We start from the raw sequence: 25997 nt of genomic DNA, 5'->3' as shown, positions 1-25997 counted from the left end.
TAAAGCAGAGACAGACTGATACCCTGGATAATATTAGAAGTGTTTCTATAAAAAGCTTTTTGCGTCAGAAAACATGTCTCCAGTCTGTTTACCTGTGAGTTTAAAATGGAACACCTGATCTCTGTTCAGAACACCATGCAGAGAGGAGACATTCCAGAACACCCAGCCCATCACACTAACTACTGATCTCTGTTCAGAACACCATGCAGAGAGGAGACATTCCAGAACACCCAGCCCATCACACTAACTACTGATCTCTGTTCAGAACACCATGCAGAGAGGAGACATTCCAGAACACCCAGCCCATCACACTAACTACTGATCTCTGTTCAGAACACCATGCAGAGAGGAGACATTCCAGAACACTCAGCCCATCACACTAACTACTGATCTCTGTTCAGAACACCATGCAGAGAGGAGACATTCCAGAACACCCAGCCCATCACACTAACTACTGATCTCTGTTCAGAACACCATGCAGAGAGGAGACATTCCAGAACACCCAGCCCATCACACTAACTACTGATCTCTGTTCAGAACACCATGCAGAGAGGAGACATTCCAGAACACCCAGCCCATCACACTAACTACTGATCTCTGTTCAGAACACCATGCAGAGAGGAGACATTCCAGAACACCCAGCCCATCACACTAACTACTGATCTCTGTTCAGAACACCATGCAGAGAGGAGACATTCCAGAACACCCAGCCCATCACACTAACTACTGATCTCTGTTCAGAACACCATGCAGAGAGGAGACATTCCAGAACACCCAGCCCATCACACTAACTACTGATCTCTGTTCAGAACACCATGCAGAGAGGAGACATTCCAGAACACCCAGCCCATCACACTAACTACTGATCTCTGTTCAGAACGCCATGCAGAGAGGAGACATTCCAGAACACCCAGCCCATCACACTAACTACTGATCTCTGTTCAGAACACCATGCAGAGAGGAGACATTCCAGAACACCCAGCCCATCACACTAACTACTGATCTCTGTTCAGAACGCCATGCAGAGAGGAGACATTCCAGAACACCCAGCCCATCACACTAACTACTGATCTCTGTTCAGAACACCATGCAGAGAGGAGACATTCCAGAACACCCAGCCCATCACACTAACTACTGATCTCTGTTCAGAACGCCATGCAGAGAGGAGACATTCCAGAACACCCAGCCCATCACACTAACTACTGATCTCTGTTCAGAACACCATGCAGAGAGGAGACATTCCAGAACACCCAGCCCATCACACTAACTACTGATCTCTGTTCAGAACACCATGCAGAGAGGAGACATTCCAGAACACCCAGCCCATCACACTAACTACTGATCTCTGTTCAGAACACCATGCAGAGAGGAGACATTCCAGAACTCCCAGCCCATCACACTAACTACTGATCTCTGTTCAGAACACCATGCAGAGAGGAGACATTCCAGAACTCCCAGCCCATCACACTAACTACTGATCTCTGTTCAGAACACCATGCAGAGAGGAGACATTCCAGAACACCCAGCCCATCACACTAACTACTGATCTCTGTTCAGAACACCATGCAGAGAGGAGACATTCCAGAACACCCAGCCCATCACACTAACTACTGATCTCTGTTCAGAACACCATGCAGAGAGGAGACATTCCAGAACACCCAGCCCATCACACTAACTACTGATCTCTGTTCAGAACGCCATGCAGAGAGGAGACATTCCAGAACACCCAGCCCATCACACTAACTACTGATCTCTGTTCAGAACACCATGCAGAGAGGAGACATTCCAGAACTCCCAGCGTTCCTTCTGCGGCACGGTTCTTAGATCATACTGTACATGCAAATAAGCTACTATAAATCATCTTTGCTTTCATACAATACTTCACACACACACACACACACACACACACACACACACACACACACACACACACACACACACACACACACACACACACACACACACACACACACACACACACACACACACACACACACAACCTCTCTATTGAAGAGAAGACATGATGAAACATGATTGGACTCAACAGCCTACATTCATCTTGTCATTGGAAACAGTATTGTGTGACTCACTCCTCTCTCATGGGAGCCTGCTGTCATTGATGGAGGAGCTGGTGAAGTGCCATCAACCAGTAAACCACATTCTGATGGCACATAAATCAAATCAACGTTTATTTGTCACGTGCGCCGAATACAACAGGTGTAGACCTTACAGTGAAATGTTTACTTACACCAGGCTCTAACCAACAGTGAAATTTCGAAGTAAAAAAAAAAAGGTATTAGGTGAACAATAGATAAGTAAGGAAATAAAAAACAACAATAAACAACAGTGAATAATAACAGTAGTGAGGCTATAAAAGTAGTGAGGCTATTTATAGTAGTGAGGCTATAAAAGTAGCGAGGCTATTTACAGACACCGGTTAGTTGGGCTAATTGAGGTAGTATGTACATGAATGTATAGTTAAAGTGACTATGCATATATGATAAACAGAGTAGCAGCAGCGTAAAAAGGGGTTGGGGGGGGGGGGGGGCACACAGTGCAAATAGTCCGGGTAGCCATTTGATTACCTGTTCAGGAGTCTTATGGCTTGGGGGTAAAAACTGTTGAGAAGCCTTTTTGTCCTAGACTTGGCACTCCAGTACCACTTGCCAATTCCACTCTCCTAGGTCATGATTACACAGTGTTGATCCTGGTTATGATGTCCTCCTGAGGACAGAACTAGTTATAGCACAGTGTTGATCCTGGTTATGATGTCCTCCTGAGGACAGAACTAGTTATAACACAGTGTTGATCCTGGTTATGATGTCCTGCTGAGGACAGAACTAGTTATAACACAGTGTTGATCCTGGTTATGATGTCCTCCTGAGGACAGAACTAGTTAAAACACAGTGTTGATCCTGGTTATGATGTCCTGCTGAGGACAGAACTAGTTATAACACAGTGTTGATCCTGGTTATGATGTCCTTCTGAGGACAGAACTAGTTATAACACAGTGTTGATCCTGGTTATGATGTCCTCCTGAGGACAGAACTAGTTATAACACAGTGTTTATCCTGGTTATGATGTCCTGCTGAGGACAGAACTAGTTATAACACAGTGTTGATCCTGGTTATGATGTCCTGCTGAGGACAGAACTAGTTATAACACAGTGTTGATCCTGGTTATGATGTCCTGCTGAGGACAGAACTAGTTATAACACAGTGTTGATCCTGGTTATGATGTCCTCCTGAGGACAGAACTAGTTATAACACAGTGTTGATCCTGGTTATGATGTCCTCTTGAGGACAGAACTAGTTCTAGCACAGTGTTGATCCTGGTTATGATATCCTCCTGAGGACAGAACTAGTTATAACACAGTGTTGATCCTGGTTATGATGTCCTCTTGAGGACAGAACTAGTTATAGCACAGTGTTGATCCTGGTTATGATATCCTCCTGAGGACAGAACTAGTTATAACACAGTGTTGATCCTGGTTATGATGTCCTTCTGAGGACAGAACTAGTTATAACACAGTGTTGATCCTGGTTATGATGTCCTCCTGAGGACAGAACTAGTTATAACACAGTGTTTATCCTGGTTATGATGTCCTCCTGAGGACAGAACTAGTTAAAACACAGTGTTTATCCTGGTTATGATGTCCTCCTGAGGACAGAACTAGTTAAAACACAGTGTTGATCCTGGTTATGATGTCCTTCTGAGGACAGAACTAGTTATAACACAGTGTTGATCCTGGTTATGATGTCCTCCTGAGGACAGAACTAGTTATAACACAGTGTTTATCCTGGTTATGATGTCCTCCTGAGGACAGAACTAGTTGTTGCACAGTGTTTATCCTGGTTATGATGTCCTCCTGAGGACAGAACTAGTTATAACACAGTGTTGATCCTGGTTATGATGTCCTCTTGAGGACAGAACTAGTTCTAGCACAGTGTTTATCCTGGTTATGATGTCCTCCTGAGGACAGAACTAGTTGTAGAGTATTTTTGTAATCTGTCATCTCCAGAAGGTGCTTCTTCTTCTCCTCCTACAGAACTGGTCCAACAGGTTCCATTCTCCTTTATGTAACAGAGAATGATCTTTAAATCACCTGCAGTATGAAGTGATGAAGTGATGAGTGCATTGAAGAGTAAGAGTTTTATATTTTTGATATTAGAACACCTGTTGTTTATACATATCTATCTATAGTAGTGTCTATTTCTACGTCCCTGAAGCTGGGTATTGGACTGGGGTTCTGATCAAGTCTAAACAATGGTGGGATCTTATTCAGACAGGTTGATTTATCACATACCAGACTTGGGTTCAAATGCTTTTCAAAATACTTGAAACACTTTCAGCGTTTGCTTTCGTCTGCCCGGGGTGCCAGCTGAACAGGGTTGGGTCTCTTGTGACGGTTTCATATTCTATTGGATCCATTGCGCCAGGCAAGCTCAATCAAACCCAGAAAGAAGATATGAAAGGATTTGAACCCAGGGCTGGTATGTGATAAATCAGCGTGTCTGAATAAGATCTCACTGTTGTATGGACTTGAGCAGAAACCCAGTATCCAGCTTCAGGCACATAGAAATAGACAGTACTAGAAAGTAATAGATATGATATATATAGCATTAGTAGACAGGTGTTCTAATATCAGAAATGTACAACTGTTTGCATATGTGACCTTTCAAGGTATTCATAGTTTGATTAAATCATATGTTGAGGTTTATTTTAATTAAATAATAAATTAGAGTCCTTGCCATATCTATTCAAAAGTCAGTGTGATTGCATTGCACACTGTGCAAAGAGTCTGGGTGTTTTCAACCACTGACAAACTGCTGGATTCTTGTGAAACTGGCACTGGCTCCAACTGGGGCAAAATGATATGATGTCCCTGGATCCAACTGGGGCAAAATTATATGATGTCCCTGGATCCAACTGGGGCAAAATTATATGATGTCCCTGGATCCAACTGGGGCAAAATGATATGATGTCCCTGGTTCCAAGTGGGGAAAAATGATATGATGTCCCTGGTTCCAAGTGGGGCAAAATGATATGATGTCCCTGGTTCCAAGTGGGGCAAAATGATATGATGTCCCTGGTTCCAAGTGGGGCAAAATGATATGATGTCCCTGGTTCCAAGTGGGGCAAAATGATATGATGTCCCTGGTTCCAAGTGGGGCAAAATGATATGATGTCGCTGGTTCCAAGTGGGGCAAAATGATATGATGTCCCTGGATCCAAGTGGGGCAAAATTATATGATGTCCCTGGATCCAAGTGGGGCAAAATGATATGATGTCCCTGGATCCAAGTGGGGCAAAATGATATGATGTCCCTGGTTCCAAGTGGGGCAAAATGATATGATGTCGCTGGTTCCAAGTGGGGCAAAATGATATGATGTCCCTGGATCCAAGTGGGGCAAAATGATATGATGTCGCTGGTTCCAAGTGGGGCAAAATGATATGATGTCCCTGGTTCCAAGTGGGGCAAAATGATATGATGTCCCTGGTTCCAAGTGGGGCAAAATGATATGATGTCCCTGGATCCAAGTGGGGCAAAATGATATGATGTCCCTGGATCCAAGTGGGGCAAAATGATATGATGTCGCTGGTTCCAAGTGGGGCTAAATGATATGATGTCCCTGGTTCCAACTGGGGCAAAATGATATGATGTCCCTGGTTCCAACTGGGGCTAAATGATATGATGTCCCTGGTTCCAACTGGGGCAAAATGATATGATGTCCCTGGTTCCAACTGGGGCTAAATGATATGATGTCCCTGGTTCCAACTGGGGCTAAATGATATGATGTCCACAGTTTTTGTAAACTCTTACTTCTGTTGAGTTGATTATTTGACAATGTGATGTTTTGTGCAGAAAGTTGTTCTGTGTCTTGTGTTGTTTCCTGATTGTCAAGAAGGCTAGGAGGTTATACAAATAGATGTTTACAGTCTATAGGGCGAGGGATGGAGGAGTGGTGAGGGATGGAGGAGTGGGGAGGGATGGAGGAGGGATGGATGGATGGAGGAGTGGGGGTGGATGGAGGAGGGATGGAGGAGTGGGGGTGGATGGAGGAGGGATGGAGGAGTGGGGGTGGATGGAGGAGTCTGGGTGTATGGGGAGGGATGGAGGAGGGGTAGAGGATGGAGGAGGGATGGAGGAGTGGGGGTGGATGGAGGAGTCTGGGTGTATGGGGAGGGATGGAGGAGTGGGGGTGGATGGAGGAGGGATGGAGGAGTGAGGGTGGATGGAGGAGGGATGGAAAAGTGGGGGTGGATGGAGGAGTCTGGGTGTATGGGGAGGGATGGAGGAGTGGGGGTGGATGGAGGAGTGGGGTGGATGGAGGAGGGATGGAGGAGTGGGGGTGGATGAAGGAGGGATGGAGGAGTGGGGGTGGATGGAGGAGTCTGGGTGTATGGGGAGGGATGGAGGAGTGGGGGTGGATGGAGGAGGGGTGGAGGATGGAGGAGTGGGGGTGGATGGAGGGGTGGAGGATGGAGGAGTGGGAGTGGGGGTGGATGGAGGAGGGGTGGAGGATGGAGGAGGAGTGGAGGATGGAGGAGTGGGGGTGGATGGAGGAGGGGTGGAGGATGGAGGAGTGGGAGTGGGGGTGGATGGAGGAGGGGTGGAGGATGGAGGAGGAGTGGGAGTGGGGGTGGATGGAGGAGTGGGGAGGGATGGAGGAGTGGGAGTGGGGGTGGGTGGAGGAGGGATGGAGGAGGGATGGAGGAGTGGGAGTGGGGTTGGATGGAGGAGGGGTGGAGGATGGAGGAGGGATGGAGGAGTGGGGGAGAATGGAGGAAGGATGGAGGATGGAGGAGGGATGGAGGAGTGGGGGTGGGGGTGGATGGAGGATTTGAGGAGGGGTGGAGGATGGAGGAGAGGTGGAGGATGGAGGAGGGATGGAGGAGTGGGAGTGGGGGTGGATGGAGGATGGAGGAGGGATGGAGGATGAAGGAGGGGTGGAGGATGGAGGAGGGATGGAGGAGTGGGAGTGGGGGTGGATGGAGGATGGAGGAGGGATGGAGGAGTGGGAGTGGGGGTGGATGGAGGATGGAGGACGGATGTTATTATTGGTCAGTCATTTCTCTCCAACTCACTAATGAGGATGTGGGTGGCTTTCCTTTTCCTGATATATGCTGATGAATAGACTCCTTACTGTCCTGTCCTGAGTGTGTGTCTTACAACATACATTCTCCCTACAACTGCTACTGCATGAAAAGCTAACATATGAGATGCATAATCTGAGTACTGGACATTCAAATGGTTCTCTTTAGATTCACAGCCCAGCTCTCACTGTAGGACTTAATGTGAGGCCTTGGGTCATACAGCATGTTTCCTCCTTTATAGAACAGAGGTCTCAGGGTCATACAGCATGTATCCTCCTTTATAGAACAGAGGTTTCAGGGCCATACAGCATGTATCCTCCTTTATAGAACAGAGGTTTCAGGGTCATACAGCATGTATCCTCCTTTATAGAACAGAGGTCTCAGGGCCATACAGCATTATCCTCCTTTATAGAACAGAGGCCTCAGGGCCATACAGCATGTATCCTCCTTTATAGAACAGAGGTTTCAGGGCCATACAGCATGTATCCTCCTTTATAGAACAGAGGTCTCAGGGCCATACAGCATGTATCCTCCTTTATAGAACAGAGGTTTCAGGGCCATACAGCATGTATCCTCCTTTATAGAACAGAGGTTTCAGGGTCATACAGCATGTATCCTCCTTTATAGAACAGAGGTCTCAGGGCCATACAGCATTATCCTCCTTTATAGAACAGAGGTTTCAGGGCCATACAGCATGTATCCTCCTTTATAGAACAGAGGTTTCAGGGTCATACAGCATGTATCCTCCTTTATAGAACAGAGGTCTCAGGGCCATACAGCATTATCCTCCTTTATAGAACAGAGGTTTCAGGGCCATACAGCATGTATCCTCCTTTATAGAACAGAGGTCTCAGGGCCATACAGCATGTATCCTCCTTTATAGAACAGAGGTTTCAGGGTCATACAGCTTGTATCCTCCTTTATAGAACAGAGGTTTCAGGGCCATACAGCATGTATCCTCCTTTATAGAACAGAGGTCTCTGGGCCATACAGCATGTATCCTCCTTTATAGAACAGAGGTCTCAGGGCCATACAGCATGTATCCTCCTTTATAGAACAGAGGTTTCAGGGCCATACAGCATGTATCCTCCTTTATAGAACAGAGGTCTCAGGGCCATACAGCATGTATCCTCCTTTATAGAACAGAGGTCTCAGGGCCATACAGCATGTATCCTCCTTTATAGAACAGAGGTCTCAGGGCCATACAGCATGTATCCTCCTTTATAGAACAGAGGTCTCAGGGCCATACAGCATGTATCCTCCTTTATAGAACAGAGGTCTCAGGGCCATACAGCATGTATCCTCCTTTATAGAACAGAGGTTTCAGGGCCATACAGCATGTATCCTCCTTTATAGAACAGAGGTTTCAGGGTCATACAGCATGTATCCTCCTTTATAGAACAGAGGTTTCAGGGTCATACAGCATGTATCCTCCTTTATAGAACAGAGGTCTCAGGGCCATACAGCATGTATCCTCCTTTATAGAACAGAGGTTTCAGGGCCATACAGCATGTATCCTCCTTTATAGAACAGAGGTCTCAGGGCCATACAGCATGTATCCTCCTTTATAGAACAGAGGTCTCAGGGCCATACAGCATGTATCCTCCTTTATAGAACAGAGGTCTCAGGGCCATACAGCATGTATCCTCCTTTATAGAACAGAGGTCTCAGGGCAATACAGCATGTATCCTCCTTTATAGAACAGAGGTCTCAGGGCCATACAGCATGTATCCTCCTTTATAGAACAGAGGTTTCAGGGCCATACAGCATGTATCCTCCTTTATAGAACAGAGGTTTCAGGGTCATACAGCATGTATCCTCCTTTATAGAACAGAGGTTTCAGGGTCATACAGCATGTATCCTCCTTTATAGAACAGAGGTCTCAGGGCCATACAGCATGTATCCTCCTTTATAGAACAGAGGTTTCAGGGTCATACAGCATGTATCCTCCTTTATAGAACAGAGGTTTTAGGGTCATACAGCATGTATCCTCCTTTATAGAACAGAGGTTTCAGGGCCATACAGCATGTATCCTCCTTTATAGAACAGAGGTCTCAGGGCCATACAGCATGTATCCTCCTTTATAGAACAGAGGTCTCAGGGCCATACAGCATGTATCCTCCTTTATAGAACAGAGGTTTCAGGGCCATACAGCATGTATCCTCCTTTATAGAACAGAGGTTTCAGGGCCATACAGCATGTATCCTCCTTTATAGAACAGAGGTCTCAGGGCCATACAGCATGTATCCTCCTTTATAGAACAGAGGTCTCAGGGCCATACAGCATGTATCCTCCTTTATAGAACAGAGGTCTCAGGGCCATACAGCATGTATCCTCCTTTATAGAACAGAGGTTTCAGGGCCATACAGCATGTATCCTCCTTTATAGAACAGAGGTTTCAGGGCCATACAGCATGTATCCTCCTTTATAGAACAGAGGTCTCAGGGCCATACAGCATGTTTCCTCCTTTATAGAACAGAGGTCTCAGGGCCATACAGCATGTATCCTCCTTTATAGAACAGAGGTCTCAGGGCCATACAGCATGTATCCTCCTTTATAGAACAGAGGTTTCAGGGCCATACAGCATGTATCCTCCTTTATAGAACAGAGGTTTCAGGGCCATACAGCATGTATCCTCCTTTATAGAACAGAGGTCTCAGGGCCATACAGCATGTATCCTCCTTTATAGAACAGAGGTCTCTGGGCCATACAGCATGTATCCTCCTTTATAGAACAGAGGTCTCAGGGCCATACAGCATGTATCCTCCTTTATAGAACAGAGGTTTCAGGGCCATACAGCATGTATCCTCCTTTATAGAACAGAGGTCTCAGGGCCATACAGCATGTATCCTCCTTTATAGAACAGAGGTCTCAGGGCCATACAGCATGTATCCTCCTTTATAGAACAGAGGTCTCAGGGCCATACAGCATGTATCCTCCTTTATAGAACAGAGGTCTCAGGGCCATACAGCATGTATCCTCCTTTATAGAACAGAGGTCTCAGGGCCATACAGCATGTATCCTCCTTTATAGAACAGAGGTTTCAGGGCCATACAGCATGTATCCTCCTTTATAGAACAGAGGTTTCAGGGTCATACAGCATGTATCCTCCTTTATAGAACAGAGGTTTCAGGGTCATACAGCATGTATCCTCCTTTATAGAACAGAGGTCTCAGGGCCATACAGCATGTATCCTCCTTTATAGAACAGAGGTTTCAGGGCCATACAGCATGTATCCTCCTTTATAGAACAGAGGTCTCAGGGCCATACAGCATGTATCCTCCTTTATAGAACAGAGGTCTCAGGGCCATACAGCATGTATCCTCCTTTATAGAACAGAGGTCTCAGGGCCATACAGCATGTATCCTCCTTTATAGAACAGAGGTCTCAGGGCAATACAGCATGTATCCTCCTTTATAGAACAGAGGTCTCAGGGCCATACAGCATGTATCCTCCTTTATAGAACAGAGGTTTCAGGGCCATACAGCATGTATCCTCCTTTATAGAACAGAGGTTTCAGGGTCATACAGCATGTATCCTCCTTTATAGAACAGAGGTTTCAGGGTCATACAGCATGTATCCTCCTTTATAGAACAGAGGTCTCAGGGCCATACAGCATGTATCCTCCTTTATAGAACAGAGGTTTCAGGGTCATACAGCATGTATCCTCCTTTATAGAACAGAGGTTTTAGGGTCATACAGCATGTATCCTCCTTTATAGAACAGAGGTTTCAGGGCCATACAGCATGTATCCTCCTTTATAGAACAGAGGTCTCAGGGCCATACAGCATGTATCCTCCTTTATAGAACAGAGGTCTCAGGGCCATACAGCATGTATCCTCCTTTATAGAACAGAGGTTTCAGGGCCATACAGCATGTATCCTCCTTTATAGAACAGAGGTTTCAGGGCCATACAGCATGTATCCTCCTTTATAGAACAGAGGTCTCAGGGCCATACAGCATGTATCCTCCTTTATAGAACAGAGGTCTCAGGGCCATCCAGCATGTATCCTCCTTTATAGAACAGAGGTTTCAGGGCCATACAACATGTATCCTCCTTTATAGAACAGAGGTTTCAGGGCCATACAGCATGTATCCTCCTTTATAGAACAGAGGTTTCAGGGCCATACAGCATGTATCCTCCTTTATAGAACAGAGGTCTCAGGGCCATACAGCATGTTTCCTCCTTTATAGAACAGAGGTTTCAGGGCCATACAGCATGTATCCTCCTTTATAGAACAGAGGTCTCAGGGCCATACAGCATGTATCCTCCTTTATAGAACAGAGGTTTCAGGGCCATACAGCATGTATCCTCCTTTATAGAACAGAGGTCTCAGGGCCATCCAGCATGTATCCTCCTTTATAGAACAGAGGTTTCAGGGCCATACAACATGTATCCTCCTTTATAGAACAGAGGTTTCAGGGCCATACAGCATGTATCCTCCTTTATAGAACAGAGGTTTCAGGGCCATACAGCATGTATCCTCCTTTATAGAACAGAGGTCTCAGGGCCATACAGCATGTTTCCTCCTTTATAGAACAGAGGTTTCAGGGCCATACAGCATGTATCCTCCTTTATAGAACAGAGGTCTCAGGGTCATACAGCATGTATCCTCCTTTATAGAACAGAGGTTTCAGGGCCATACAGCATGTATCCTCCTTTATAGAACAGAGGTTTCAGGGCCATACAGCATGTATCCTCCTTTATAGAACAGAGGTTTCAGGGCCATACAGCATGTATCCTCCTTTATAGAACAGAGGTTTCAGGGCCATACAGCATGTATCCTCCTTTATAGAACAGAGGTTTTAGGGTCATACAGCGTGTTTCCTCCTTTATAGAACAGAGGTTTCAGGGCCATACAGCATGTATCCTCCTTTATAGAACAGAGGTCTCAGGGCCATACAGCATGTATCCTCCTTTATAGAACAGAGGTCTCAGGGCCATACAGCATTATCCTCCTTTATAGAACAGAGGCCTCAGGGCCATACAGCATGTATCCTCCTTTATAGAACAGAGGTTTCAGGGCCATACAGCATGTATCCTCCTTTATAGAACAGAGGTCTCAGGGCCATACAGCATGTATCCTCCTTTATAGAACAGAGGTTTCAGGGCCATACAGCATGTATCCTCCTTTATAGAACAGAGGTCTCAGGGCCATACAGCATGTATCCTCCTTTATAGAACAGAGGTTTCAGGGCCATACAGCATGTATCCTCCTTTATAGAACAGAGGTCTCAGGGCCATACAGCATGTATCCTCCTTTATAGAACAGAGGTTTCAGGGCCATACAGCATGTATCCTCCTTTATAGAACAGAGGTCTCAGGGTCATACAGCATGTTTCCTCCTTTATTAAACCATGACAGACAGACCAGGCAGAAAGACTTTCACACTTGACAGTGTGTGTGAGTTCAAAGGCCATGTTGAAAGGGCCCTAATGCAGCGCTGTGTATTTTTAACCAGCCGTAGATAGTCTGTGTGTGTACACAGCTGATTCAAATGACCAAAGCTGGATGATTAGTTCATTATTTGAATCAGCTGTGTAGTGTGTTAGGACAGAGTCTGGGAAACCCTGGTCTAAAGGAAAGAGTACGCATATAGACTGTCCGGAAAAATACATTTGTAGGAGTTCTTATGACATTGTCATAGCAATAAGATGGCTGGCTAGCCTAGCGGGTAAGATCAAATCAAATGTTATTGGTCACATACACATGTTTAGCAGATGTTATTGTGGGTGTAGTGAAATGCTTGAGCTTCTATCTCCAACAGTGCAGTAATATCTAACAAGTATTATAAACTGGGTGGTTCGAGCCCTGAATGCTGATTGGCTGTATTTTTACTGCTCTAATTATGTTGGTAACCAGTTTATAATAGCAATATGGCACCTCGGGCGTTTGTGCTATATGGCTAATATACCACAACTAAGGGCTGTATCCAGGTACTCCTTGTTGCGTCGTGCTTAAGAACAGCCCTTAGCCGTGATATATTTGCCATATACCACACCCCCTTGGGCATTATTGCTTAAATATCTAACAATTTCACAACATATACCCAATACACACAAATCTAAGTAAAGAAATGTAATTAACAATATATACATATACGGATGAGCGATGTCAGAGCGGCATGGACTAAGATACAGTAGAATAGTATAGAATACAGTATATACATATGAGATGAGTAATACATAGACTAAGATACAGTAGAATAATATAGAATACAGTATATACATATGAGATGAGTAATACATAGACTAAGATACAGTAGAATAGTATAGAATACAGTATATACATATGAGATGAGTAATACATAGACTAAGATACAGTAGAATAATATAGAATACAGTATATACATATGAGATGAGTAATACATAGACTAAGATACAGTAGAATAATATAGAATACAGTATATACATATGAGATGAGTAATACAAGATGTGTAAACATTATTAAAGTGACTAGTGTTCAATTTCTTAAAGTGGCCAGTGATTTCTAGTCTATGTCTATAGGAGTGGCCAGTGATTTCTAGTCTATGTCTATAGGCAGCAGCCTCTAAGATCATTGAGCCAGTAACTGAAAGGTCGTTGGTTCAAATCCCAGAGCTGGCTATGTGAAAAATCTGTTGATGTGCCCTTGAGCAAGGCACTAACCCTAATTGTTCTTGTAAGTCGCTCTGGATAAATATGCATACAAGACAGTCTGCTTGGATGACCTGGGGGAGGTGGACCTCTGGTCTACAGTTTGTATTAGGATGGATGACCTGGGGGAGGTGGACCTCTGGTCTACAGTTTGTATTAGGATGGATGACCTGGGGGAGGTGGACCTCTGGTCTACAGTTTGTATTAGAAGGATGGATGGTCTGGGGGAGGTGGACCTCTGGTCTACAGTTTGTATTAGGATGGATGACCTGGGGGAGGTGGACCTCTGGTCTACAGTTTGTATTAGAAGGATGGATGACCTGGGGGAGGTGGACCTCTGGTCTACAGTTTGTATTAGAAGGATGGATGGTCTGGGGGAGGTGGACCTCTGGTCTACAGTTTGTATTAGAAGGATGGATGACCTGGGGGAGGTGGACCTCTGGTCTACAGTTTGTATTAGAAGGATGGATGGTCTGGGGGAGGTGGACCTCTGGTCTACAGTTTGTATTAGAAGGATGGATGGCCTGGGGGAGGTGGACCTCTGGTCTACAGTTTGTATTAGGATGGATGGTCTGGGGGAGGTGGACCTCTGGTCTACAGTTTGTATTAGAAGGATGGATGGTCTGGGGGAGGTGGACCTCTGGTCTACAGTTTGTATTAGGATGGATGGCCTGGGGGAGGTGGACCTCTGGTCTACAGTTTGTATTAGAAGGATGAATGGCCTGGGGGAGGTGGACCTCTGGTCTACAGTTTGTATTAGGATGGATGGCCTGGGGGAGGTGGACCTCTGGTCTACAGTTTGTATTAGGATGGATGGTCTGGGGGAGGTGGACCTCTGGTCTACAGTTTGTATTAGAAGGATGGATGGTCTGGGGGAGGTGGACCTCTGGTCTACAGTTTGTATTAGAAGGATGGATGGTCTGGGGGAGGTGGATCTCTGGTCTACAGTTTGTATTAGGATGGATGGCCTGGGGGAGGTGGATCTCTGGTCTACAGTTTGTATTAGAAGGATGGATGGCCTGGGGGAGGTGGACCTCTGGTCTACAGTTTGTATTAGAAGGATGGATGGCCTGGGGGAGGTGGACCTCTGGTCTACAGTTTGTATTAGAAGGATGGATGGCCTGGGGGAGGTGGACCTCTGGTCTACAGTTTGTATTAGAAGGATGGATGACCTGGGGGAGGTGGACCTCTGGTCTACAGTTTGTATTAGAAGGATGGATGGCCTGGGGGAGGTGGACCTCTGGTCTACAGTTTGTATTAGAAGGATGAATGGCCTAGGGGAGGTGGACCTCTGGTCTACAGTTTGTATTAGAAGGATGAATGGCCTGGGGGAGGTGGACCTCTGGTCTACAGTTTGTATTAGGATGGATGGCCTGGGGGAGGTGGACCTCTGGTCTACAGTTTGTATTAGAAGGATGGATGACCTGGGGGAGGTGGACCTCTGGTCTACAGTTTGTACTAGAAGGATGGATGGTCTGGGGGAGGTGGACCTCTGGTCTACAGTTTGTATTAGAAGGATGGATGGTCTGGGGGAGGTGGACCTCTGGTCTACAGTTTGTATTAGAAGGATGGATGACCTGGGGGAGGTGGACCTCTGGTCTACAGTTTGTATTAGAAGGATGGATGGCCTGGGGGAGGTGGATCTCTGGTCTACAGTTTGTATTAGGATGGATGGTCTGGGGGAGGTGGACCTCTGGTCTACAGTTTGTATTAGGATGGATGGCCTGGGGGAGGTGGACCTCTGGTCTACAGTTTGTATTAGGATGGATGGCCTGGGGGAGGTGGACCTCTGGTCTACAGTTTGTATTAGGATGGATGGCCTGGGGGAGGTGGACCTCTGGTCTACAGTTTGTATTAGAAGGATAGATGGCCTGGGGGAGGTGGACCTCTGGTCTACAGTTTGTATTAGAAGGATGGATGGCCTGGGGGAGGTGGACCTCTGGTCTACAGTTTGTATTAGGATGGATGGTCTGGGGGAGGTGGACCTCTGGTCTACAGTTTGTATTAGAAGGATGGATGGCCTGGGGGAGGTGGACCTCTGGTCTAAGGTTTGTATTAGAAGGATGGATGGTCTGGGGGAGGTGGACCTCTGGTCTACAGTTTGTATTAGGATGGATGGCCTGGGGGAGGTGGACCTCTGGTCTACAGTTTGTATTAGGATGGATGGTCTGGGGGAGGTGGACCTCTGGTCTACAGTTTGTATAGAAGGATGGATGGCCTGGGGGAGGTGGACCTCTGGTCTACAGTTTGTATTAGGATGGATGGCCTGGGGGAGGTGGACCTCTGGTCTACAGTTTGTATTAGGATGGATGACCTGGGGGAGGTGGATCTCTGGTCTACAGTTTGTATTAGAAGGATGGATGGTCTGGGGGAGGTGGACCTCTGGTCTACAGTTTGTATTAGGATGGATGGTCTGGGGGAGGTGGATCTCTGGTCTACAGTTTGTATTAGGATGGATGGCCTGGGGGAGGTGGATCTCTGGTCTACAGTTTGTATTAGAAGGATGGATGGTCTGGGGGAGGTGGACCTCTGGTCTACAGTTTGTATTAGAAGGATGGATGGCCTGGGGGAGGTGGACCTCTGGTCTACAGTTTGTATTAGAAGGATGGATGACCTGGGGGAGGTGGACCTCTGGTCTACAGTTTGTATTAGAAGGATGGATGGCCTGGGGAGGTGGACCTCTGGTCTACAGTTTGTATTAGAAGGATGGATGGCCTGGGGGAGGTGGACCTCTGGTCTACAGTTTGTATTAGAAGGATGGATGGCCTGGGGGAGGTGGACCTCTGGTCTACAGTTTGTATTAGAAGGATGAATGGCCTGGGGGAGGTGGACCTCTGGTCTACAGTTTGTATTAGAAGGATGAATGGCCTGGGGGAGGTGGACCTCTGGTCTACAGTTTGTATTAGGATGGATGGCCTGGGGGAGGTGGACCTCTGGTCTACAGTTTGTATTAGAAGGATGGATGACCTGGGGGAGGTGGACCTCTGGTCTACAGTTTGTACTAGAAGGATGGATGGTCTGGGGGAGGTGGACCTCTGGTCTACAGTTTGTATTAGAAGGATGGATGGTCTGGGGGAGGTGGACCTCTGGTCTACAGTTTGTATTAGAAGGATGGATGACCTGGGGGAGGTGGACCTCTGGTCTACAGTTTGTATTAGAAGGATGGATGGCCTGGGGGAGGTGGATCTCTGGTCTACAGTTTGTATTAGGATGGATGGTCTGGGGGAGGTGGACCTCTGGTCTACAGTTTGTATTAGGATGGATGGCCTGGGGGGTGGACCTCTGGTCTACAGTTTGTATTAGGATGGATGGCCTGGGGGAGGTGGACCTCTGGTCTACAGTTTGTATTAGAAGGATAGATGGCCTGGGGGAGGTGGACCTCTGGTCTACAGTTTGTATTAGAAGGATGGATGGCCTGGGGGAGGTGGACCTCTGGTCTACAGTTTGTATTAGGATGGATGGTCTGGGGGAGGTGGACCTCTGGTCTACAGTTTGTATTAGAAGGATGGATGGCCTGGGGGAGGTGGACCTCTGGTCTACAGTTTGTATTAGAAGGATGGATGGTCTGGGGGAGGTGGACCTCTGGTCTACAGTTTGTATTAGGATGGATGGCCTGGGGGAGGTGGACCTCTGGTCTACAGTTTGTATTAGGATGGATGGTCTGGGGGAGGTGGACCTCTGGTCTACAGTTTGTATAGAAGGATGGATGGCCTGGGGGAGGTGGACCTCTGGTCTACAGTTTGTATTAGGATGGATGGCCTGGGGGAGGTGGACCTCTGGTCTACAGTTTGTATTAGGATGGATGGCCTGGGGGAGGTGGATCTCTGGTCTACAGTTTGTATTAGAAGGATGGATGGCCTGGGGGAGGTGGACCTCTGGTCTACAGTTTGTATTAGGATGGATGACCTGGGGGAGGTGGACCTCTGGTCTACAGTTTGTATTAGAAGGATAGATGGCCTGGGGGAGGTGGACCTCTGGTCTACAGTTTGTATTAGAAGGATGGATGGCCTGGGGGAGGTGGACCTCTGGTCTACAGTTTGTATTAGAAGGATGGATGGTCTGGGGGAGGTGGACCTCTGGTCTACAGTTTGTATTAGGATGGATGGTCTGGGGGAGGTGGACCTCTGGTCTACAGTTTGTATTAGAAGGATGGATGGCCTGGGGGAGGTGGACCTCTGGTCTACAGTTTGTATTAGGATGGATGGTCTGGGGGAGGTGGACCTCTGGTCTACAGTTTGTATTAGAAGGATGAATGGCCTGGGGGAGGTGGACCTCTGGTCTACAGTTTGTATTAGAAGGATGGATGGTCTGGGGGAGGTGGACCTCTGGTCTACAGTTTGTATTAGAAGGATGGATGGTCTGGGGGAGGTGGACCTCTGGTCTACAGTTTGTATTAGGATGAATGGCCTGGGGGAGGTGGACCTCTGGTCTACAGTTTGTATTAGGATGGATGGCCTGGGGGAGGTGGACCTCTGGTCTACAGTTTGTATTAGAAGGATGGATGACCTGGGGGAGGTGGATCTCTGGTCTACAGTTTGTATTAGAAGGATGGATGGCCTGGGGGAGGTGGACCTCTGGTCTACAGTTTGTATTAGGATGGATGGCCTGGGGGAGGTGGACCTCTGGTCTACAGTTTGTATTAGGATGGATGACCTGGGGGAGGTGGATCTCTGGTCTACAGTTTGTATTAGAAGGATGGATGACCTGGGGGAGGTGGACCTCTGGTCTACAGTTTGTATTAGAAGGATGGATGGCCTGGGGGAGGTGGACCTCTGGTCTACAGTTTGTATTAGAAGGATGGATGGCCTGGGGGAGGTGGACCTCTGGTCTACAGTTTGTATTAGGATGGATGACCTGGGGGAGGTGGACCTCTGGTCTACAGTTTGTATTAGGATGGATGGCCTGGGGGAGGTGGACCTCTGGTCTACAGTTTGTATTAGAAGGATGGATGGTCTGGGGGAGGTGGACCTCTGGTCTACAGTTTGTATTAGGATGGATGGTCTGGGGGAGGTGGACCTCTGGTCTACAGTTTGTATTAGGATGGATGGTCTGGGGGAGGTGGACCTCTGGTCTACAGTTTGTATTAGGATGAATGGTCTGGGGGAGGTGGACCTCTGGTCTACAGTTTGTATTAGAAGGATGGATGGCCTGGGGGAGGTGGACCTCTGGTCTACAGTTTGTATTAGAAGGATGGATGGTCTGGGGGAGGTGGACCTCTGGTCTACAGTTTGTATTAGAAGGATGGATGGCCTGGGGGAGGTGGACCTCTGGTCTACAGTTTGTATTAGAAGGATGGATGGCCTGGGGGAGGTGGACCTCTGGTCTACAGTTTGTATTAGGATGGATGGCCTGGGGGAGGTGGACCTCTGGTCTACAGTTTGTATTAGGATGGATGGCCTGGGGGAGGTGGACCTCTGGTCTACAGTTTGTATTAGAAGGATGAATGGCCTGGGGGAGGTGGACCCCTGGTCTACAGTTTGTATTAGGATGGATGGTCTGGGGGAGGTGGACCTCTGGTCTACAGTTTGTATTAGAAGGATGGATGGTCTGGGGGAGGTGGATCTCTGGTCTACAGTTTGTATTAGAAGGATGGATGGCCTGGGGGAGGTGGACCTCTGGTCTACAGTTTGTATTAGAAGGATGGATGGTCTGGGGGAGGTGGACCTCTGGTCTACAGTTTGTATTAGGATGGATGGCCTGGGGGAGGTGGACCTCTGGTCTACAGTTTGTATTAGGATGGATGGTCTGGGGGAGGTGGACCTCTGGTCTACAGTTTGTATTAGAAGGATGGATGGCCTGGGGGAGGTGGACCTCTGGTCTACAGTTTGTATTAGAAGGATGAATGACCTGGGGGAGGTGGACCTCTGGTCTACAGTTTGTATTAGAAGGATGGATGGCCTGGGGGAGGTGGACCTCTGGTCTACAGTTTGTATTAGAAGGATGAATGGCCTGGGGGAGGTGGACCTCTGGTCTACAGTTTGTATTAGGATGGATGACCTGGGGGAGGTGGACCTCTGGTCTACAGTTTGTATTAGAAGGATGGATGACCTGGGGGAGGTGGACCTCTGGTCTACAGTTTGTATTAGAAGGATGGATGGCCTGGGGGAGGTGGATCTCTGGTCTACAGTTTGTATTAGGATGGATGGCCTGGGGGAGGTGGACCTCTGGTCTACAGTTTGTATTAGAAGGATGGATGGTCTGGGGGAGGTGGACCTCTGGTCTACAGTTTGTATTAGGATGGATGGTCTGGGGGAGGTGGACCTCTGGTCTACAGTTTGTATTAGAAGGATGGATGGCCTGGGGGAGGTGGACCTCTGGTCTACAGTTTGTATTAGGATGGATGGCCTGGGGGAGGTGGACCTCTGGTCTACAGTTTGTATTAGAAGGATGGATGGCCTGGGGGAGGTGGACCCCTGGTCTACAGTTTGTATTAGGATGGATGACCTGGGGGAGGTGGACCTCTGGTCTACAGTTTGTATTAGAAGGATGGATGGTCTGGGGGAGGTGGACCTCTGGTCTACAGTTTGTATTAGAAGGATGGATGGCCTGGGGGAGGTGGACCTCTGGTCTACAGTTTGTATTAGGATGGATGGCCTGGGGGAGGTGGACCTCTGGTCTACAGTTTGTATTAGAAGGATGGATGGCCTGGGGGAGGTGGACCTCTGGTCTACAGTTTGTATTAGGATGGATGGCCTGGGGGAGGTGGACCTCTGGTCTACAGTTTGTATTAGGATGGATGGCCTGGGGGAGGTGGACCTCTGGTCTACAGTTTGTATTAGAAGGATGGATGGCCTGGGGGAGGTGGACCTCTGGTCTACAGTTTGTATTAGAAGGATGAATGGCCTGGGGGAGGTGGACCTCTGGTCTACAGTTTGTATTAGAAGGATGGATGGTCTGGGGGAGGTGGACCTCTGGTCTACAGTTTGTATTAGAAGGATGGATGGTCTGGGGGAGGTGGACCTCTGGTCTACAGTTTGTATAGAAGGATGGATGGCCTGGGGGAGGTGGACCTCTGGTCTACAGTTTGTATAGAAGGATGGATGGTCTGGGGGAGGTGGACCTCTGGTCTACAGTTTGTATTAGAAGGATGGATGGTCTGGGGGAGGTGGACCTCTGGTCTACAGTTTGTATTAGGATGGATGGCCTGGGGGAGGTGGACCTCTGGTCTACAGTTTGTATTAGAAGGATGGATGGCCTGGGGGAGGTGGACCTCTGGTCTACAGTTTGTATTAGGATGGATGGCCTGGGGGAGGTGGACCTCTGGTCTACAGTTTGTATTAGGATGGATGGCCTGGGGGAGGTGGACCTCTGGTCTACAGTTTGTATTAGAAGGATGGATGGCCTGGGGGAGGTGGACCTCTGGTCTACAGTTTGTATTAGGATGAATGGCCTGGGGGAGGTGGACCTCTGGTCTACAGTTTGTATTAGGATGGATGGTCTGGGGGAGGTGGACCTCTGGTCTACAGTTTGTATTAGAAGGATGGATGACCTGGGGGAGGTGGATCTCTGGTCTACAGTTTGTATTAGAAGGATGGATGGTCTGGGGGAGGTGGACCTCTGGTCTACAGTTTGTATTAGAAGGATGGATGACCTGGGGGAGGTGGACCTCTGGTCTACAGTTTGTATTAGGATGAATGGCCTGGGGGAGGTGGACCTCTGGTCTACAGTTTGTATTAGGATGGATGGTCTGGGGGAGGTGGATCTCTGGTCTACAGTTTGTATTAGGATGGATGGTCTGGGGGAGGTGGACCTCTGGTCTACAGTTTGTATTAGAAGGATGGATGGCCTGGGGGAGGTGGACCTCTGGTCTACAGTTTGTATTAGGATGGATGGTCTGGGGGAGGTGGACCTCTGGTCTACAGTTTGTATTAGAAGGATGGATGGCCTGGGGGAGGTGGACCTCTGGTCTACAGTTTGTATTAGAAGGATGGATGGCCTGGGGGAGGTGGACCTCTGGTCTACAGTTTGTATTAGAAGGATGGATGGCCTGGGGGAGGTGGACCTCTGGTCTACAGTTTGTATTAGGATGGATGGCCTGGGGGAGGTGGACCTCTGGTCTACAGTTTGTATTAGAAGGATGGATGGTCTGGGGGAGGTGGACCTCTGGTCTACAGTTTGTATTAGGATGGATGACCTGGGGGAGGTGGACCTCTGGTCTACAGTTTGTATTAGAAGGATGGATGGTCTGGGGGAGGTGGATCTCTGGTCTACAGTTTGTATTAGAAGGATGGATGGTCTGGGGGAGGTGGACCTCTGGTCTACAGTTTGTATTAGGATGGATGGTCTGGGGGAGGTGGATCTCTGGTCTACAGTTTGTATTAGAAGGATGGATGGTCTGGGGGAGGTGGACCTCTGGTCTACAGTTTGTATTAGAAGGATGCTAACAAACATTGTTCCAATATGCTAAACATCTTATATTTTATTTATTTTTATTTAACCTTTATTTAACCAGATAGATGTGTGTTGAACACACATCTCTCCGAATAAGGAGTAAAGTATTTCCAAGGAGAGAGAGAGAGAGACAAATTGTAACCAGAAGGTAAGTATGAGTCATTGAGGGTATGGAGGGAGGGATGAGATCCAGATGAACTTCCCAGCAACCAAGGCCCAGATCAGATCCACTAGGCCCTCCAGTATTAATGAATAGATCTGTGAAGGAGTAGGAGATAAGGGAAGGTACTAGGAACCTAAATGGAACTGGGCCCATGTGTCCATTCTGTCTCATCTGTCTAGGGTTCAGAAAGCTGAAACGTTCACAGCGTTTCAGAATACAGCTAGATCCACACTACATAGATAATCACTGTTCACTAGCCTCCAGCTGATAGGAGTACTAGAGCAGACATGTGTCTCCTATCTGCAAAGCTCTGATGAGATCACCAATAACCCTGATCTGACTCAATCACGACCTATTGAACACCCTTAAGACCACCAATCACCCTGATCTGACTCAATCAAGACCTATTGAACACCCTTAAGATCACCAATCACCCTGATCTGACTCAATCAAGACCTATTCAACACCCTTAAGATCACCAATCACCCTGATCTGACTCAATCAAGACCTATTGAACACCCTTAAGATCACCAATCACCCTGATCTGACTCAATCAAGACCTATTGAACACCCTTAAGATCACCAATCACCCTGATCTGACTCAATCAAGACCTATTGAACACCCTTAAGATCACCAATCACCCTGATCTGACTCAATCAAGACCTATTGAACACCCTTAAGATCACCAATCACCCTGATCTGACTCAATCAAGACCTATTGAACACCCTTAAGATCACCAATCACCCTGATCTGACTCAATCAAGACCTATTGAACACCCTTAAGACCACCAATCACTGCCCCCAGGAAGTTGTGATGTGTTGACCCACATTAAATCACTGCCCCCAGGAAGTTGTGATGTGTTGACCAACATTAAATCACTGCCCCCAGGAAGTTGTGATGTGTTGACCCACATTAAATCACTGCCCCCAGGAAGTTGTGATGTGTTGACCAACATTAAATCACTGCCCCCAGGAAGTTGTGATGTGTTGACCCACATTAAATCACTGCCCCCAGGAAGTTGTGATGTGTTGACCAACATTAAATCACTGCCCCCAGGAAGTTGTGATGTGTTGACCAACATTAAATCACTGCCCCCAGGAAGTTGTGATGTGTTGACCAACATTAAATAACTGATGCAGTGTAGAGTCCACACTCAAAAGAAGAGAGTTGCTTTATGGTTAGGTTAGGTTGCTTTATGGTTAGGTTAGGTTGCTTTATGGTTAGGTTAGGTTGCTTTATGGTTAGGTTAGGTTGCTTTATGGTTAGGTTAGGTTGCTTTATGGTTAGGTTAGGTTGCTTTATGGTTAGGTTAGGTTGCTTTATGGTTAGGTTAGGTTGCTTTATGGTTAGGTTAGGTTGCTTTATGGTTAGGTTAGGTTGCTTTATGGTTAGGTTAGGTTGCTTTATGGTTAGGTTAGGTTAGGTTGCTTTATGGTTAGGTTAGGTTGCTTTATGGTTAGGCTGATACAGTTAGACAGTTGGAAACCAACATGTAATATATCACTCTTAACATCCAATATAAATAATCACTCAACGTTTAATACAGCTTTACTATGGCAACATAAATAGGGTTTCCCTGGTTTTCTAGAAATCCTGGTTGTAGGACTCCGGATTCCCTCCTGATTCCATAAATCCTATAACCAGCATTTCGGGAAAATCAGGGAATATATTCAGGAATTTTGCAACCCTACACATAAATTACACACGCCCGCACCCACGCACACACACACGCACGCAAGCATGCATATACACACGCACGCACACACACGCCCACACACACACAATGTGTGTGGTTTTCATTATTCCAACATTGTGTCTGACTCATATGTTGAAACATAAAAGCCTCATTCACTAACTAGAAACAGTTTTAAGCAGCTTGCTAGGTCTTTCCTTCGACATCAGACAAGATACATTCCCTTCTTTACTGAAGTCATTGATGAGCCACCCATTAAGGCTGTGTCCCAAATGGCTCCCTATTCCCAAAGGGCTCTGGTCAAAAGTAGTGTCCCATTTTGGACGCAGACATCCCGGAGCCATACATTACATAGATAACCATTGGAAACAGATTAGCTTGCTAACCTCTCATGTTCCAAGCCAAAGGAGTGTTGTTATTACAAGGTGGCCCTGACTCTATCCTGCCCTCCTCCTCCTCCTACTCTCACTTGACGAGTGACAACCTGCCTGCTCTGTCCTCTCTCTGTTCAGAGACACTGACTACAACCCAAATTAAACCCTATATAGTGCACTACTTTTGACCAGGGCCCATAGGGCTCTGATCCCCATATAGTGCACTACTTTAGACCAAGGCCCATAGGGCTCTGTTCCCTATATAGAGCACTACTTTAGACCAGGGCCCATAGGGGTATAATGTGGGATGCAGCCACTGACTGCCCCAGAGAATATCCCATATAGCAAGTTCCTGAAGTGAGAGTGAAAAGTGACAGTTGAAAATGTAGATAAATATTTAGAGATTTTGGGGGGGCAGGTCGTCACTAATTACACTATTGACAGGTAGGAGTGCATGGTTAAACACCCCACTGTATCATTATATAGGGATTTATATTGTTTATAAGAACAAAGACACGATTGGCTTCAATTTCTTTTTTTTTGCCGATACAGTAGCCTGATATTTTACTATACTTCGGCAAAAGTGAGGTCAATACTTTCTTTAAGTGAAAAGTAGTTGAACAGGGCTGGGTTGAAGTCCATCACCATGTATTCTCTCACTCTACCCCGAAAGCCAACGTTATCAAACCAGTTACTGCCACTAACATACAGCCACACCCTCTGGTCAACTTAAAAGGACGTTCAGTGTATAAACTAACAATATCATTAAAAGCAATTTTCCAGAGTTGTATAAACTTTGGAATATGACTTAACCCCATGCAACGTGGCTTAATTTATTCTATGACATAGTACTACAATGTCCCAGAATTGTCGTCAAATTACAATACACGCATTATCCCAAACGATCATAAACAGAATCCTGAAGCATACTGACAGTGTTGTCAACTTGTCAAACGTCCAACTTTACGTTATCTTTCCGAATGCGACATTAAAATAAACTTGCACAGTGATTAAAGTTACAACTCGCTATCAATAACCACCAAGATAACTTTCAACATAGAAACAAATACTCACTTTTTCGTTTGCGTGATGGTCACGCTATTCTTGGAGGGTTTTTTCTTGAACATTCTGTCAGCGGGACGACTCGGATTCTTCTCCCGTAAACACCTGTCTCTTCTTGTGCTTCTCTCTGTGAAGATATCCCGTGGGGAGAGGTGAGGCTTCTTGCTGAGTTCTCTGGTATGTTCTCTCTCCTCGGACAGGTAGGTTTGCCCCAGGACGCTCCACACACACAAATGGGAACGTCAAACGATGAGATTCAGCGACGCCCACTAGCTAATTCCTCCCAGCAGTCAGTCAGCACAGGACAAGTGAACTGCAGTAAAGGAAGGGGGGTTTGGTTTCTCCCTGTATGTGCTGCATACCTGTCACCTATGAACGCCTGGGCGCGGCTGCTTTTCTGCTTTTCCATACAGGTTACAGGTGGATACCGCACCTTTTAGGCATGGACATTGCTACTATGTTATCAACATATTGCCATTTGCTCAGATGAAAATGAAAATACCAGTGTTTGAGAGCAGTCAAAGCAATGTTCAAAAGCAAATCTATGACATTGTTATTACAGGTCAGGCTGTAATAC

The 25997-nt window shown here is 47.0% G+C and overlaps 1 protein-coding gene across 1 annotated transcript in view; it reads right to left on the bottom strand.

The window, feature by feature from the left end:
* The window catches only part of LOC106596322 (periplakin), a 61156-nt gene extending 35443 nt beyond the window's left edge, over positions 1 to 25713 (bottom strand). The window contains exon 1 of the mRNA XM_045715828.1: positions 25433 to 25713. Coding sequence (XP_045571784.1) covers positions 25433 to 25485 — 53 coding nt within the window. The 5' untranslated portion in view covers positions 25486 to 25713. The remainder of the gene's footprint in view (positions 1 to 25432) is intronic.
* Positions 25714 to 25997: the final 284 nt, after the last annotated feature.

This window comes from Salmo salar, chromosome ssa03, assembly GCF_905237065.1.
Source record: "Salmo salar chromosome ssa03, Ssal_v3.1, whole genome shotgun sequence".
In the NCBI taxonomy this organism is placed as follows: Eukaryota; Metazoa; Chordata; class Actinopteri; order Salmoniformes; family Salmonidae; genus Salmo; species Salmo salar.
This window is presented reverse-complemented; position numbering and strand designations above follow the sequence as displayed.